Genomic DNA, 19271 nt, shown 5'->3' on the forward strand with positions numbered 1-19271 from the left:
ATTACAAAAATAAGAAAATTAACAAAAAGCAAACCCTATTATCATAAAATATGCATTTATATAATAAACAAACAAAAATAATTAAGATAATTAAGGATATATGAGATAATTACAAGCTAAAGTAACTTATTAAGCCTCACATTCTCGAGCGACGTCCTCGCATTGTCGATGACTGTAACAGTGTTCCATCACTCATCGTTTAATATTCTCAGTTAATTACACCAGTTTGCCTGACATTGTCGCCTATATAGTTCATTTTGATAATGAAGAAACATTATATCTAACTAGCGGACGCGCGCATCTTCGCTTGCATATTTAGGGGTGAATTCTAATAAACCACGAAACATGTTCAATCTAAGCTCTAGTTCAATGAAATATTTTTAAGAGTCTAAATTTCAAATTTTATAAAAATCGGTGGCGATTTAAAGATTTTTCCATATTAACTTTCAACCCTTTATTTGCACCCTTAGGGGGTGAATTCTAGAAAACCATGAAACACATGTTCAATTATATATTTTTAAGAGTCTAAATTTTAAATTTTATAATAATCGGTGGCGTTTTAAAGATTTTTCCATAATAATTTTCCACCCCTTATTTGCACCTTTAGGGGATGAATTCTAGAAAACCATGAAACATGTGTTCAATTAAATACTTTTAAGAGTCTGAATTTCAAATTTTATAAAAAATGGTGCCGATTTAAAAAAAATCTATACAAACTTTCAATCCCTTATTTGCACCTTTAGGGGGAGAATTCTAGAAAACGATGAAACACGTATTCAATTAAATACTTTTAAAAATCTAAATTTCAAATTTTATAACAATCGGTGCCGATTTAAAATTTTTTCCATACAAACTTTCAACCCCTATTCCACCCCTTTAGGGTTAAAATTTTTCAAAATCCCTTCTTAGTGGATGTCCAGATTACGAAAGTAAACATCTGTCCAAATTTCACGTTTCCACCATCAGCGGTTACGGCTGTGCGCGCGTCTTACCTCAGTCAGCGAGGACAAGTCCTTTTATATATATAGATTATATAGGCTTTAGAGTTGTATATTTGATATATAAGGTTTTCATTTTCCTTGTATGTTTGGATGAACGCGCTTAGGAACTATTGGAAAAACTATTTTTTCTGATCGCCCGTTCATTGAGAAAGGCTACATGTTATATTTTTTTTATATTACTTCAGCACCACTGCAAACAATTACATACTTATTTTACTCCGTACGTATTTTTTTTTATCTTATTATTAAATTAGCTTCACGCTGTTTCCCGCATACAGCAGGTTAAGCAGAAGGAATCCTAGTGTTCAGACACTCCGATCCCCGATTTCCATCGAGTTTTTCGAAACATTGCACAGTTTTTACGGAATCGAACGCCGAGCTTTTTGCCTCGTTACCAGAGTGAGGAAAATGAAGAATCGAACCCAAAACCTGTCGCGAGTCAACCTAGTCTAGCATTGTTGTAACAAATGGTTTAAATAAAAGATAATAAATATAAAACAAGAGCTCGGCGGCATGTGGGCCTATGGTAGATTTATGACTCCGAGAGAAAGTTCTATAAAAGCATTACGAGAACCCTGCTGCACATGTTGGGGCACATGAACATTTGGATGTCGATGACAATAGGCTCGCTGATTTCCGACTTCCAGGGAATTTCATATAATAACTCCATGAGAAACAAAGCATCGTGGGAAACGAGCCAAAGGGGTGGGGACACCCGAATTTGTATTAAAGCCGACCAACCTTAGGGATAAGGCGATTCCACTACCAGCACTCTTATAGTTAAGAACTAGTTTTAATTAAAATTGTATTTTATTTTAATAAAATAGTTTTTAAATACAAAGTTTAAGATATTTTTACTGGCGCCCATCGGTGGGGCCTAGCTAAGTGAACAAAACGCGCAATCATAAGTAATTCCGCAAAAAAGTTTCGCGAAGTCTCTCAAGACTATGGCTAGGCAACGAAACCATATAAATACGTAAAAATACTGTTATCAGTGGAAGAAAATGATCAAGGAAGCTGCCGTCGTGAGCATTCTGTAAGTACCAAGTAGCATTATCTTTGTCACCATTCCTTCCCATCTGAAACTCCCAACTTTTGTATAAAATAGCTATAGGAATACTAGTAGTGTTATTCACTCTCCTTCTGATAGTGAGAGTAGTGAAAGTAGCGCGAGTCAGTCGTCCTACCATTTTAGAGTCCCGTGTTTACATTAAACAATGGATCCAAAAACCTTACTTTCGTTCGTCCCTTCGTATAATGGCGATGTATTTACTTTATATAATTATATTAACTGTGCTAAGCAATGGCTACAGATAGCGGGTGGAGATACGCTACAAAATATTATGTTATTATTAAGTAAATTAGAATCTAAAGCTGCTATATCAATATCTATGATTGAGCATAATTTTAAATGGAATAATATAGAATTAGCATTAAAAAGAGAATGCGGAGATAATAGAGATTTAAATACGTTATTAATAGAGTTAGCAAATGTTAGGAGAAAAGGTTTATATAAAGATTTAATATTCGAATTAAAACAAAAGTTATTTTTTATTAGAAGTAAATTATTAGATAAATATAGTGAAAAACTTTTAGTAGATGAGGTAATGGAGCCGTACATAAATACCGCCCAGAATACCTTAAGAAAAAGTTTACCGTATCATGACCAAATATATGTATCTAACTGTAATTTTAATGAAACGGCAACTAGAATATTGCAATTAGAAGCAGAAGGGAGATATGATAATTTTAAACAAAATTTTTATAACGTTTTACCGCTGCCGCGTAATGTACGTCAAAATGCGTATTCGCAATATAATTCGAACTTTAATTATAACCAGAGACGTGCTTATCCGTCTACATCGCAATCGAATAATTTTCCGATGCGACATAATTATAATAATAATTTTTATAATAATAATAATTACAACCATAATAAAAATCAATGGACTCCGAATGCAAATAATTTTTTTACTAGGCCGCAGAATAGTTATTTTAAAAGAAACCAATATCATCCTAATACAAATAGGATCCCGCAGGAAATGGGGGATGTTTCAATGCAATCAGCCCCTCCATTGCGTTCTGGTCAGGTCAATTTAGGGAAAGGTATAGTTGCTGAGGAAGTATTCCACCAAGAAAATAATTTTGATAATATTAATTTAAATTTTCACGAAGTTGCCGACCGCGAAAAAATATCACATAGTATAGAACATGTGAAAGAGAAAGAAAATCACGTTGCAGATGCATTAAATGTAACTCAAATATCCCATACAACCTCGGATTCATTACTGGCTCATTCCGATGAGGAAATATCGTTAGACAAACAACCATATGAAATAGAAATAGAAAATCCTGTAAATACTGAGTTAAGTAATACAATAAATTCATGCCAACAAGACAGTGATAGTGGCATACCAATTATTAACAATTATCCACCGAAATGTTTGAGACGTGTAGTGTTTGAAAGTGCGCCTTACGAAAACGCGAAATATGAAAAAAGTATGTGGTATTTTTATATTCCACCAAATAATGAGGAAAAAGTTATTAAAAATTTTATGTTAGAATATTTAAGTAAAGAAAAATATGCGTTTATAACTCCTAATGAAGAATTATTTTTTAAAGTTTCAGAAGTATATAGGAAATATTTTGATCATAGTAAGTTTAAGCCAGTAAGATATACTAAGTCTTTAATAGAGATAGATAATAAAGAGGGACAATTACGTTTGATTAAAGAGTGTAATTTATTAAATAATAAACATGCAGGTATTAAAAATGTTTATAAGCAATTACGGAAAAAATATTATTTTGAAAATGTGCGAAAGATTATTAAGAAATATATCGTAAATTGTGAATTATGTAGGAAACAAAAGAATTATAGGAATGATAGATTGAATAAACGAATTAAGCCTCCAAAGTTATTTAAAATAGATGATAAGGTTTATTTAAAAAATTCAATGGTAGATAGGCACAAAATGAAATCAAGATTTCTGGGTCCATACAAAATCTTAAGTATAGAACCGCATAATAAATATAAAATAAGCAATGGAAAAATTTATCACGTAGAGGAGTTAATTGTTTCAGAATCCTCTATTCTTTCGGATATAAGTTCCAGTAGTTAGACCCTTCGGAAAATGTAGTAAAACCTACTCGAATATTAGAAGGAAAGTGCTATACAATAAATATATAAAAGTTATAAATAAAAATTATTATACATAAGTTAGAAAGATGTAAATCACAGATATCAAAGTATACATATTATTTTAGAACATATTAAAATAAAATTGTTTTAGTAAATACTAGATTGTATTGTAAACTTAATTTGATTTTTATTGATAATTGTGTAAAGTAGTATATAGAAAATATGAAAAATTGTACCTATTATCCAATACAACCTTCCTTGTTCCTATCCTATAATGCGAACGGTAATTATAGCATACAATGGAAATGAAATATATGATGTCGAAGATTATACTGAACTAGAACATTAATATGCAAAGGAAATATTAAAAAAAAAAAAAGAATTACAGCTGATGAAGATGGAGAATAAATGAAATTCCAACATTTAACTATGAAAATCACGACATAGTATAATATGGTTGACAACTATTATAACTATTATTATATTGATATGCCTAATTTGAGCTTAAATTCTCAGATCCAGGTTTCGTTCGAAACATGTACTTCGAATTTGGAGGGGGACAGTCAACCTAGTCTAGCATTGTTGTAACAAATGGTTTAAATAAAAGATAATAAATATAAAACAAGAGCTCGGCGGCATGTGGGCCTATGGTAGATTTATGACTCCGAGAGAAAGTTCTATAAAAGCATTACGAGAACCCTGCTGCACATGTTGGGGCACATGAACATTTGGATGTCGATGACAATAGGCTCGCTGATTTCCGACTTCCAGGGAATTTCATATAATAACTCCATGAGAAACAAAGCATCGTGGGAAACGAGCCAAAGGGGTGGGGACACCCGAATTTGTATTAAAGCCGACCAACCTTAGGGATAAGGCGATTCCACTACCAGCACTCTTATAGTTAAGAACTAGTTTTAATTAAAATTGTATTTTATTTTAATAAAATAGTTTTTAAATACAAAGTTTAAGATATTTTTACTCGCGATTACACCGACATACTCCTGCCCCACGACTGGCCTCGTTAATATAATTAATTCTGTTACTATAAAATAGTCATATAGCGAAAGAGCTTTGTAAACAATGATATTGTTTTAGAAGGTCAAGGTATTTTATCATGTTTCTTATTTCACAGTTTTTGATGATGCTATCGTAGGGAACCAATTAATCATGTTCAGTTAAATTTTGTTCTTGAGACGAGACGGTCCAATTTCCTGCATTTTGGGTCAAATGTCAAGTGGACTATAGTGAAGTTTTTCCATGGTTCCTCTATACAAAATGATATTAGTGAAGTGAATTATGCTCAACTGACACACCATAACTCCAGAACTGACTTCTTTGTGATATTTTTAATCTTGAATTGGAAGTTTTAAAAGACGTTTTTACATATTTTTGTACTCAAAATTTACTTCTTTCGAAGGACAAATTATTTACAGAATGAGTTAATCATTGCTAAAAAGGTATAATTCTAATTAGCTGTATCATTGTTAAGTTTTTTTTTAATATAATTAATTTTCAATTGTCTACTTTTGTTCGGTACTTGAGAGCATTTGTTTAATACTAGCTGAAGTTAAATTAAAATTGTCATATGTAAAATTTAATGAAGATTAAAGTTAAATATCAATATATTGTATTGTTTTAATTACTTTACTTGAACAATTGCTTACAAACTTTAGAATATAGAATTAAAATATTTAACTATTTATTTTTATTTGCAATCATTTAATATTTTAAATAAAAATTATTTCCTAGATTTAACTCAAACAGTATTTGATAAGCCATGGTACCGGTCATTTAACTAGCTGACCACGTCACCAGGTCACGACCTCACAACAATGGTGTCTGCCAGTTAAAACATCGAGTACCAACGAGGTACTTAAATCTGTTATGCTATGGGGAATGCCGGGCGCGGCCTCTCGAAGGAAAGTCAGCCACGAAAAGAAAAGAGGCCTTCGTAGTGCAATGGAACAAGGGTGTGAATTTAAACGCGATGGTAGTGGGTTTAACTCCCGTTCGAAGGAAGTAGTTATTATTTATTAATACTTTCATTTCTTTTCGCTCTGGTAACAAGGCAGATTCGGCGGAACTGGTTAACGGAGGTTAGGTTCTCTCTGCCTACAGTGCTATACACGGGATAGAGAGATAGGGAATTTTTAAAATCTGGCAACAAATGATTTAAAAAAAATCCCGCCGTGTTTCTTGCGCCGGTCCTTCCCTCTGAGGAAGTCAGTTTAGTAAACCGATGGTAAATTAATTGATGTTCAAAAAATTAAGCTTGTAACTTATTAATTTGAATAAAATTATTTGACTTTCATTTTAACTTTAAATATCTACTTGTCGACTGCTGAGAATTGCTTGTATCGACTATTAAAATTGCCTATTACCGATAAATACTAAGGAAACCAATTTATTTTACCCAAGGATCAAAAACCGTGATAAACACGTCAAAAACAGACATTACCACTAAGCTTTTACCTTAAAATAAATTAATTTAGACGTTAAAAGGGGGTAAATTATTCATACGGTCCTTTTATGCTTTCAAATATATGAAATCAGCATTCACATCTAAGTACAGTGTGGTTTTCGAGTCTCGACGAGGTCTCCCGAGTCTGGTATATAAATAGAATTTAACAAATGCTACTATACAATCTGTTTGCATACTGCAGTTTCTCGTATCTTGGAAATGGAACGTCTTGGAAGTACTTACTATCGTTGAAAATTTCAGTGGAATAATTACAATACTGTACTAAAACATATTTATATGTTTCAAATTAATTTTAATATATAAAGTAGATTCTGTGATGTTTTAATTTGTTAGCTCGATATGTGAAGAATAGCGATTGACTTTAAAGGCGATGGTTGTAAGTTCGATTTCCACTCAAGTATAATTATTTTTAAATTATTTACAAAGGAAATCCCCACTTTGTCAAAGAAGATAAATTGCGGGGTTGAGTTACACCCCCAGAACAATGTTTCGAAATATGAACAGAAAGTGGAGAATGGAGTCTCTTAACATTTGATTGTCTCTGCCTCATTTGCTATGTTCAGGATACAGTATACTGTAAGGTAAGTCTTAAAATATAGTATATCGTACTTTTGAAATTAAGAACTCAAAAAATTTAACTCCTAAAAGCTGACCGTAGACCAAAAAAACTATTCTTCTAGAGATTTGTAAGGTTCGTGTATTGATTTTTAAAATTACCGTATGCTAGTAGGTTACATATACACATATATTCATGATAATATGATATTTTAACTGTAGAAACAAGAGATATGACTAGGTGCGAGGTTTGACAATGAAGTATATACAGGGTGGTATGACAGTCTACACAAAGTTTGACAAAAGTTTCTGAATTTAGACCGGACGTTGTCGTGAAGCCACCCTCTGAGGTGGCTAACGCTTCCGGGGGGTGAAGATGAAACGCTATCTCTACTAGTTGGCAGTATAGCGAAGCAACAAGGTATGTTGAAAATAAAGTAAAGAAAAGAAAAATGCGTAGAATATTATTAAAAAGGTAATGCAGTTTCATCTTTCTTTATATTCTGTCAGTTGGTATTCGAATATATTTGTATTTGAAACGAAAATATATATTTTTTACTTAGTACTAAAATTTTGAACCAAAATTATAATTTAGTTCTAAAAAATTTATGTATATCTTTCATATTCATCCAGGTTTAAATTTTGGAACTGTATTTTCTTTAACCAATGAAGTAGAAACATTAACCTCAAAATGATCTTCTTTGATTTTACTTTTAGATACATAATTAAAATGCCAATATCAAAACTGAAAATAAGCTTTCTCACAAAAGTGATTTGACAGAGATGAGATTTTTGTGACAAATTGCAGATTTTACAAAGGGATCTTGAGATTTTAATCAAAATCGGTCGATCTTTAATCAAAATTTGCAATTATTATCTTTTCAAAGTGCTGTCGCCTGGCGCTACTTCTGAATAGGGCTTGGCCGAGTCTTCAAATAGGTCAGATACAATGATATAAATGGTTTTTTTTCTATTATTTATTTTAATCTGATAAAATATTACGGACATTCAGTTTGTACTTTTTTTATTTAATTATTAATTATGTTTAATTTTAATTATTTTTTATTTAATTATTTTTTCTCTACTTAAAAGTACTGAAAAAGTGTAGTACAGTATTTAACGTATAATAATATTATTAAAGTGCACGCTAAATTACTTTTACAGGTAATTACGACTTTTGACAAGAATTTTTATGAGAACAGTCGTGGGGCAGGGGCCCAAGCGTGTGACTTGTGTGTAGACGTGACAGGTTGCAGGTTCAACTCCCACTTCATTTCTTCTCTATAGTGTCGAGGCAAAGCGATCCGTTGAGTTTTGCCACTAAACAATCAACACCAAAATCCAGTAATAAGTGGCTAGCGGAGTGTCTTAGCACTTACTAACTACTACTAACTTAACTACCCTACGCGGGATACAACTCAAAAAAATATATTAATAAACGACCTTTACAAGCAGTTACATCTTACTTGAACTTACTAACCAATTCTTAATAAGAATTTTTATTTAAATTCTATACACTTCTAAATTGACTATACTAGTACACAACACACAATTAAATCCCTAATAAAAATACACATACAAAATTCCAATAACCCTAAAAATTACACTAACAAATACCTAAACGACCGGAAACACCATGAATATTCAGCATCAAAAACAACGGTTCTAACAGCAATACATCCAGCTTGTGATACCTCCCTATTCTCCCTACTCTCCCTAATCTCCCTATTCTCCCTACTCTCCCTATTCTCCCTACTCTCCCCATACCAGAATATGGAACTTCAATCATGTGTCCTCTAGTGAACGGAGACAGTTGAGCAATCTGAACGTGTGCTTAACGGGGCTTACAATTCAATAGACCCTTCCTTTGAAGTGTAATTAAACTATTGTTGTATGACACTGATAGAAGATATGTAGAAGTTTACTTTAGATTTTATTGTTTATGCTTATAATTTGTTTTTTTACTTAATGGCTATATCCCGTGCGTGGTATGATAGGCAGAGGGAACCTGGGAAGCTAGAGTTAAGAGGTCCCAATTTTCGTGGGACGTCCCAATTTTTAACCCAAATTTTAAATGTCCCTGGCGTGACGTGAATTTTTCCACAAATTGAGATTTTTTTTAAATGTCTTTCTTTCTTTTAATTGGTAATCTACCGACGAAATCCAGAAATAAAAATCCCGCTTTTAGCCGTGACAAAATCTGGCAGCGCTGTCTGATATAAAAAGTTTAAAAAACCTGGATTTAAACACCGAATTAATCCTTACATCGAAAACCTATAAACAAACATACATATGTATATATATAAAACACCCAGTTATTTCGAATGCTATTTAACTAGTATATCGTTTTCAATTTATTTCAAACGAGAACTAGGTAAAGCTTGGAGAGCTCTTTCGCCTTTGTATTAATCAGCCTACAATGTCAGCAGTGAGTGAGTACACAGATAATTAGCTACGAGAGTGCTTGTTATAATCTCTCCTTTTATATATAATGGGCTAAAAATGGAAATTATTTATATTAAATACTGAATTGAAACTTGATGAACAGTAAATATTTTTAATTATCCATACCCATATTATAAATTCGAAAGTAACTCTGTCTGTCTGTCTGTCTTTTACGCAATCAAGGCCAAACGGCTAATTAATTGTGATGAAATACTCATATAGAGATACTTGAGGGTCTCGGGATGACATAGGATACTTTTTTTCTCTCAGATTTGTAATATTTTCGATATATACCAATATATTAAAATACTTATTAATTTGACATGCAATTTATTCCGCCATGTTAATAACAACCGTCGCTATGCAACCGTTGCTAAGCAACAAATTTGCAAAGTTTCTTGTTAGCAAACGTCACCCAAAATGAGCTTGCTTAACGCATCTCTCTATTGAAAACTGAAAATAATTTCATAAATATATTTAATAAATATTCGTATAGTTCGCAAGCGGGCGTAGCCGCGTTCGGGTCCACTAGTTATCTATATGATCAATAGAATATTGTTTTAGGTTTTTTTGAAATTTATTATTATTACTAAATTTGATATATAAAAAAAACTTTTTTGTTTTGGTATTTTCAAATTGTATTGGAATATTACTACTACTGGACTAGACTACTCGAAACGTATTCAAATAGGCTCGATAATAGCCCTAAATGACTGTTATGTATGTAGATTGATCGTCTCCTAGGATCGACAGCCTAACAAGCTATCATTTGCGCACATCAACTTTGGACTGGTGAACTTTACTCCCTAGGGAGTACTATAATGCATATGATTTAAAGTTAGTGCCTATACACTATTTTTAATAATTATTTTTAAAAGCTGGTACTCGTCCACTCCACGTGGTCCCATTTTAATTTGGTCCAGTTCTGACCATCCATGTGACAAGTATATAAGTCCGAAATTTGCATTACGTATTTACGCGACACGCTACCAATTTCGAAGATTCTTTTTGTATTGGAAATAATGTACTTCAAGGGTAGTTTGATGATTATGACATCATATATGATTATCCATGACACAGTAACAGAACTCTTTAATTCTTAGGAGCAAATGAACGATACTCGCGTGAATCTTTGGAACTAATCGAATATTTTAGTCACATACCGTAACGTTATTATATTAAATAATAAAAATTTAATTTCCTCGAATAAAAATCGAACCCACAACCTGTCGTGTTTATGCCTCATACGCTTGTGCCTCAGCGGTAAGACTGGCCTCAAGTACTTATATTAAGAATTTAGAAATATGATACCTACCAGCATTGGTTATATTAACAAGCATTAGTTTTAATGCTTAACGAAGCTTAACACTTAATAATATTCTGAACTGAGATTTGAATTATCACTGGGTACATACAGTACAAAGGCATATTTCCTTTGATATGAAACGTTGGGTGAAATGAAATCAGAATTCTCTGGAAGAAGCCCTATGATTCCCAATGGGTTACTGGCAACGGGTAAGAAAAGCCATAAATGTTTGAAAATTTAATATGTAAATTTCTATTTTTCTTTTAAAATTGTATTCCTATTCTATTAGTCTTTTGTGTTTTGTTGTATTTGAATATATATTTTTTTGTTATAGCGTATTTTCCATTCTTTTCGTGCAATAATTGTGAGCCTAAATTTAGGAACGATAGAATCCTTGAAGAATCAGTTCCACGATTTGGGTAGAAAAAGTGCGACAAAGTATTTCAGCAGGATAGGCAGAAGGATCCTAATGTTAAGACACTCCGCTTCTTACTTACTGCCGAATATTGGAGATATCGCCTCAACACCATAGCGAAGAAATGAAAATATTAAATATACATTTCCTCAAATGGTAATCGAACCTACAACTACCCCACGACTGTCTCCATAGAAAAAAAATATATAAATTATGAAACCGTATCACAAAATAATAAACACAAAGATGCCTTTCAAAAGGACGTCACAAACACGTCATCAGTCAAACGGACATCGATCGTCCACATCAATATCTGCATAGCGTAGAGCCTTGACACGCTCGGCCCTAGCCTTACCATGCAAGACTTGGAGGCGTTGGAAGTGACACTTGTGGGAAAGTTCGAGTGTACTGATAGTAACGTACTGTTGTTAGTTGAATATTCTGTTGTTTTTAATTAGAATAGAAGAGAATATAAATTATTTGATTTTTCAAAATGGTAGTACTGTGTTAAATAAATATATTATTAACATTGTCTTTTGTGAGGCCGTAGTGGCCGTAGGGTACAAAAGGGGACTGTAAACGCGACGGTTGTGGGTCCTTTTTTCAATTGGGGGAATGAAATATTTAAAATTTTATTTCTTTACTCTGGTGACGAGGTAGAAAGCGCGGCGTTATGTTCCGCCACTCAACATGAAGTGCCACCAGAAGAGAGGTGAAAAGTGGAGGGCGGAAATATCTTAAAGGGAAAGGACTATCTTAACACTAAGTTTGCTCTGCTTACCCCTGCTATATATACGTAGATACGGGAGATGTATATAGCTAAAAAACCGGTCAAGTGCTAATAGGATTTGCCCATCAAGACTTCCGGACTAATTTAAGAATTATCAATAGAAAATTGATGTTTGTCAACAAATAACAAACTTAAACTTGCAAGTATAAAGGCGTATACATGCCGACAAGTTCCGTTTTGTCCGTCCGTCTTTTGAGGTACGGAACCCTAAAAAATTAATAAAATTTGATACCCAGCATAAATACATTGCAGCTTATTAGCTTTTTACAATATAAAAAATATTGATGCTAATAAAAATCATTTAAATAATGACTGCCAGTTTTTCGCTAAGCACTCTGTCTCTTTAACAGCTTACTTAGCAACGTGGAAACAATTCTGTCTGTCTCGTGATAGGTTCAAAAGAACATGACTAAACAATTTCGTTCCTATCAAGATACCTTTTACGTAAATAATGATTTTCTTTAACATTTTACATCGACTTTTAGGCTTACAGGGTCTATATTTAATTTTTAAAGTTTAACACACAATAAATATAAATGAAAATTCTTCTTTTCGAGCCAATCTTGATATTTAATGCATTCATTTTTAAAAAATATTTTTTTTTTATAAAATTATAAATTTTCAAAAATTATTTACTAATTTATTATAAGAAATTTATACGAGAAATATATAAGTCTGTCGAAATTTCATTTGTTCAGAAAAAGTTCGTGTCGCTTCTTCTCATTCCCATTAACCTAATAGTGCATTACTATTTCATAGCTGAAAGAAGGAAAATGTCAGTGCCACGCTATTCCCAACTTTATGCTATTTTCATAAAAAACAATTGATAAATAGAACAGAATAGAAAATTAAGAAGTAGAATATTTTTTTCTAATTAATAATAAATAATAAGGCTTTACTAACGCAGAATTGTAGTATTTAGCTTTAAGCCAGTAGTTTTGGGTTCGATTCCTTTAAGAATCGGATGATATACGACTAATTTGTTCAAAATATGTTCTTTAAACCTAAACAAAAATAAAGTTACCTTTTTGAAATTTGAACTATATAATCGCTAAATTTAAAGTTCAAATTCACTTAATAAATTGAAAAGGCAAGACGTCGAGGCAATATAGTGTGGTATGGAGGTACATTTAGAGGCGGCGAGGCGGTAATGGTTTCCGCCTGATAGCTGAATGGGAACTGTCGACGCTTATACTGCACCTATGGCGTATAAATATACAGAAAACAATGTTTATATTTTTTATCGAATTTTTGAGTAAGTTATAGAGTCAGTCGCGGAACTTAACGCCGATCTTTGCCCTGTTACCAGAACGAGGAAATGACAATATTAATTAATTTATTTCCCCAAATGGGAATCGAACTTACAACTCTAGCGACTGACACACTTCTGCCACTCGCTTCGGCTTTTGATTGCTATATTTTTTTGATATTTTATTTTATAGTATACAGTCTTTGTTGCAAAATTATTAAGTAATAGCTTTACATGATAATTAATTTAGCCGAACTGCGATCTAGTTCAATGAGTATCACACTGTATTTGGTCTTTATCTACTATTTTTTGAAGATTTAAATATATATTTTATACTAGTGGACCCGAACGCGGCTACGCCCGCTTGAACTATACGAATATTTATTAAATATATTTATCAAATTATTTTCAGTTTTCAATAGAGAGATGCGTTAAGCAAGCTCATTTTGGGTGACGTTTTCTAACAAGAAACTTTGCAAATCGTTGCTTAGCAACAGTCGCATAGCGACGGTTGGTATAAACATGGCGGAATAAATTGCACGTCAAATTAATAAGTATATTAATATATTGGTATATATCGATAATATTACAAATGTGAGAAAAAAAGTATCCAATGACCCGAGACCCTCAAGAATCTCTATATGAGTATTTTATCACAATTAAATTAGCGGTTTGGCCCTGATTGCGTAAAAGACAGACAGACAGACAGACAGACGGAGTTACTTTCGAATTTATAATATAGGTATGGATAGTAAAATGACATTGTTTGTAAGTAATTTTACTATGAAAATCTACAATATACTATATATATATATATATATATATATATATATATATATATATATATATATATATGTTATTTCAATGCTATAATATCACGATTCACGTCTCATGCGGTAACCATAATAAACCTGTGGTATATAATCGCGATGCATTTCGAGATATGATCGTAGTGTTTATGTAAATCGGGTCACCTGTATGAAACCTAACAAATTACAATAAGCTTTGTTATTGGTTTATTTTATTAAGGATTACTTTTTATAATGCTGGAAAATTATGAAAATAAATGTCATTGGATTTGCTAATACTAGAGAGTGTGTAGGGAGGTAGCGAATTCAATTTCTTACAGAATCAATATTAAAATTTAACATGTTGCTTTACCTTAATTTACGTAAAATAAAACAAGACATTAAGTACCTTAATGTAATAATGATGAGAAATAGAAATTAGAATAAATTGTCTCTCGGTGTAGATACACAGTATTTACCTATATCTATTAAATAGATATTTAATCTACGAAATGTGGAAGATATCTTTTGTACCAGTAATATAAATCGATTTTTACGCAACATAATAAAACAAACTTTTTTGATGGCGTGCTCAGTGAAAATTAAAACGAGGTCACAATGGCAGATACGAATATTTATTAGTACAACGCTTCCTGGTTTTAGGTCATTTTGATATTTTCGCAATAATTCAAAAAAATATTTATAGAAAATTAAATTAATTCCATAGTTTTTAGATGTACCACTAAAAGAAAACTGGTAAATTAATGAAAATATGATTTTTATAGTAAATTCTGAAGTCATAAATTCTGAATTTCATAAAATATATCCATATTACACAAATACAAATGAAGTCGACAGTGCAGTCTTAATTCGTAACCCTGAAAATTCATGAATCTCATTTCCTGATAATAGAATATGCAACAAGCTGCCACGAACAAGTTGTCATAAATATTCTGGCACAATGGTGGTATAGCATAGAATTGTATAGTATTGTAGTATTGTTATATGGAGGGAAGTGGAAACAATAGCGTTGAATGTAGGGGACAGACAGTAACTGATGAATTACTTGAGCGCGAGAGCATTTGCCGAATATTCCATGTAGAAACTAGGCTGGAGCTAACTGCTTTTTACATTTTTTAAAATAAATAGGACAATGGCGACACAATAGATTAAACCCAAAAGCACTTGATTCGCGTGACCGCAATTCAAAAGTCGCGAAATTAACTACGGAAGAATAATAATGAAAAATTTCACAGTCGACTCTCCGAAAAAATAAACTGTTGTCCCCAAATAGTTCCTAAAAATAAGATAAAGTTGCATCACAACCCACATACAGCACTAAAAGTTAATGCACAAATTAGTTCACATTCTCTTCTAGAAGCACGTCGACATAACGAGCAATACGAAGGTATATCGCCATGCAAGTAATAAGCTGTTAATCTATTACATACCCAAGACGCCGGCGGATATCTCGGGAACGGCGCGATGGGCTTAGTCGCCACATTACTCGGCAACTCGGCTTTGAACCCTCGCTTCAGTCGTTGTTTTCTTCTCTCCCGCGATTTCGCTCTTAGCATAAGAGCTGCCTGCATACTTGCCAGCTTTGAGGCGGTAAGTTAACGCGGGGGGAAACTACTTAGCTGGTACGCTAAGGTTCACTATCACAATTCACTTAATTTCAATTCACGTACGTTTGCTATTAATGTTTTGATTTTTTTTTTGTTAATTAATTCGAGCAATTTTATCTAAATCTAGCTTGTCTATTCTAGTATTTATATTGATATATTTGTACAGCAGGTTTAATACGCGTCAAATATTAATATCACTTTATTTTAGTCCCGTCACTTCAATTATATTAAAAGTTTTAATTTGTTCTCACTAGAAAGTTTTAGAATTGGTTCGAGATAGGCACAAGAAAAGGCGCGAAACTATATATTTATTTTAATATTAAATCTAATTGAACTTCATTACCCTATATGATATGTTTGTGAGAGAACGATATTGGAAGCGAGTGCTTTGGCGTTATCGAATGTTTATTATAATGGATTAATGATATGGTACACTCATGTCTCGTTCCGCACGTCGAGCCGCAGTCTTTGGTTCTTCGACACCCGCCACTGACTCTCCGCTAGATGTCTCTGTTTCATGGCCGGCCTGCTTTGGTCACTCCGTTTGCCAACACACACATTTCACTGACGTCTCGCTCGCGCTGGGACCGACACACTTGTATATATTATATATATATATATATATATATATGTTATAGCACGATAGGATTACGTTTAATTAAATTAGGTGACCCCAAACATTGCATTGTCTCACTCATGCTCATAAATTAAAATACGGGTACATCGAATGCTATATTTACTTACAGAAGCGAATAAAGCGACATACGCATATTTGGCCAATATCGGCGATTACGCGTATGTAGCTCTTACAAGACATGCTTAAACTAACATCGAGGGCACAGGCACAACATTTAGTACCTCGACGAGGTCGCATGGCGAGTGGGCTGAGGTCTCGTGGGGCTGGGGCGCGAGGAGCCTGGACTCCCAGTGCTGGCAGGAGTAGGCACGGACGCCGGTTGGCGCGGGGTGGACGGGGCTGCGCGCGCGCGGGCTCGGCGGCGCGGGCTGGCGGCCGTGTTGGCGCGCCTGCACATATATCACACTCAAAACGAATACTATATATGTTAAACTATATATGTCAAATTTTAAACAAGCACAAAGTATATATTCCAATCGTTATCTACTTTACTGAGTTTTAAATAGTTATTATATTCATTAGAACTAAGCAAGTCTTAAAAATGAAATAGTGTAAAAAATAGGGGGTAAGTACAGGACTACTGCTAAATTGTGATAAATACGTGTTATCTAATACATTCGCTTATATAAACAGTCATAATGAACGGGAATTGAACCTGTGACAATATTTTATTATTTATTTTTGTGGCTATTTGGAATATATTCTCTGCTAAGTGTGCATACGTCCTCCTATTATTTAGAACGTAAGTGCGATGACATGGTCAAAATATGCTTATTCAATTTTAGTGAATGACACTACAACCAGCAAAAAGATCAAACGGTGTTGAAGCTTCCAAGTAGGATTGTGATATATGGCATTCTTCATCTACTTTGGAGAGGGTAGGTATAAATATACGAGTAAAGTCAAAGTAAAAGTATAGTAATTGAATTCATTTACCTCGAATACATTATATCACAATGTACACATTATAACTTTTGTTAAAAAAAATTAACTATAATTTTTTTTTTTACGTTCATCGTTCATCATTTTCGTCCAATTTATTGATGTTCACTGAAATTTTGGGGTTTCTTTTATATAATTATTTATGTTTTAATAGTTTTCAACCAGTCTACATAAAAACGTTAATAAATAGTTATAAATTATTATTAGTCAATTGTTAACCACATAAGTAGAAGAAATAAAAGTTGTTATACATTAATTATTTTTTTTAACCCTTGAATCCAATTTAATAAATAACCACGATAATGTTTTTTTTTTAAATATATTTAGATCATATTATTTGTTATATTAAACTACAATATACATTTTAGTTAGAATGCATTTTTTTCTTAATTTTCAGGAAAATTCGAAATATAGGCAGTATTTCGAATATTACAAATAAAAAACGCAATCCTTCTAATTCAACCTGGATTACCACCTTTTAGTATTTTTTATCCTAATTACTTCATTACCAATTTAAATTGCTATTTTACAAAAATCACTGCATTACAAAAAAATACATATTTGTAAATAACATTCTATCTCTCTATGAGTTTAAATGAAAAAAATATAAAAAAGCACCATTTTATAAATTTTATTAACTCAGATCCTATTCCTATACATATCAATAATACAATTTATACCCTATGTTAACACACATATTATATATTTATTATCATATTATTATATTATAAAAGCACCTATCTATATATAATAAAGTTATATAATTATTATTAAATAATAAAAACAACATATTTCTCCACTTGTATATACCTTTCGGCCCGCGAGCGACGCGCCGCCCGCCGCCGCGTACATGCACCGTGGGCGAGCACGCTCACCCTGCTGTCATCTAGCGGTGAGCGGAGCGCGACGCCCCGCTCGCCTCCCCCCTACACCTGGAAAATGAGGGTAGTTTGAGAGATTTTTATGGTTAAATTGTAATTATTTTATAATTTGTATTTTTATATATTTTTATGAATAGTTTTAACAAAATAATAACAAATACTCTTTGGCTGTATAAACTATACCTAACTGTAGACATGTTCCTTTTTTTTATTTATTTATTCTTCGGTTCTGTTAGTAGTAATATTTCGAAAACTGATACGACGGTAATTTCTAGACATATGGCGGAAATTGAAAGCGCGTTTCTCACTTACCCTAGTAAATATTTGGTAGACGGAGAAAGGCTTGGATGGTGGAATCGGGTGGTAATAAAGTTCAGATCAGCTCGGTCTGTTTACGTAATATATTTGGTTGATATAAAATATAGATCTTTGATCTAGATCTAATAATCTAGATAGATCGTCTAGAACTAGATGATAGCTTCTGATAGCTCTAGAGGTTTTGTTGATATACGTTACTGAGTCACTGACAGACAACGCACGGACTAATCTAAGCGAAGTAGAAAAATAAGGTCTCTTTCAAAGTGTAGGGGAGAAATAAGAAAACACGAGATTTTACATTTTCTACAATATACAATCGTCTTCATAGCTCATATTTCTAATCGAATGCTGGCTTCACCTAGTATTTACAAGACATTAGAAAACACTTCGAATCTTTCATTTAAGCAAGATTTAACTAAAATAGTCTCATATATTTAACTAAAAACTATATAATATAGAGATAAGAGGTATTAAATATTTCCAAGTCTAATAATTTAATACTAAAGATTGAATAAGAAACTTCACGATATGCGTATACTAAAGTTGTTTACATTATTAATAACCGTCTTACAATTTCTCAGACGTAGCATATTTTAATGACTTGCAGTAACAAGCAAAATCTTTCTTGAACTAGCCTATTTCCTATTCTAATGAAAGCTTGCACATTGCCTTGTAAAAGTGTTCCTTTTGTA

At 32.5% G+C, this 19271-nt stretch overlaps 1 protein-coding gene and 1 long non-coding RNA gene across 4 annotated transcripts in view; both read right to left on the minus strand.

Annotated features, from left to right (window-relative positions):
- LOC146531559 (uncharacterized) overlaps positions 1-19271 on the minus strand; it is a 55930-nt gene that overhangs the window by 18805 nt on the left and 17854 nt on the right. For all 3 annotated transcript variants that reach the window (XM_085198325.1, XM_085198323.1, XM_085198324.1), the window contains exon 2: positions 15625-16382. In XM_085198325.1, the coding sequence (XP_085054451.1) occupies positions 15625-15765 (141 nt within the window). In that variant the 5' untranslated portion in view covers positions 15766-16382. The remainder of the gene's footprint in view (positions 1-15624; positions 16383-19271) is intronic.
- The window catches only part of LOC146531560 (uncharacterized), a 63971-nt gene continuing 61103 nt past the window's right edge, over positions 16404-19271 (minus strand). Inside the window, exons 2-3 of the long non-coding RNA XR_014878798.1 lie at positions 18191-18312; positions 16404-16827 (exon numbers count right to left, since the gene is read on the minus strand). This is a non-coding gene — a long non-coding RNA (uncharacterized LOC146531560). The remainder of the gene's footprint in view (positions 16828-18190; positions 18313-19271) is intronic.

The sequence above is a fragment of the Heliconius melpomene genome, chromosome 15 (assembly GCF_056956725.1).
Source record: "Heliconius melpomene rosina isolate 202511_hmr_F chromosome 15, ASM5695672v1, whole genome shotgun sequence".
NCBI lineage: Eukaryota > Metazoa > Arthropoda > Insecta > Lepidoptera > Nymphalidae > Heliconius > Heliconius melpomene.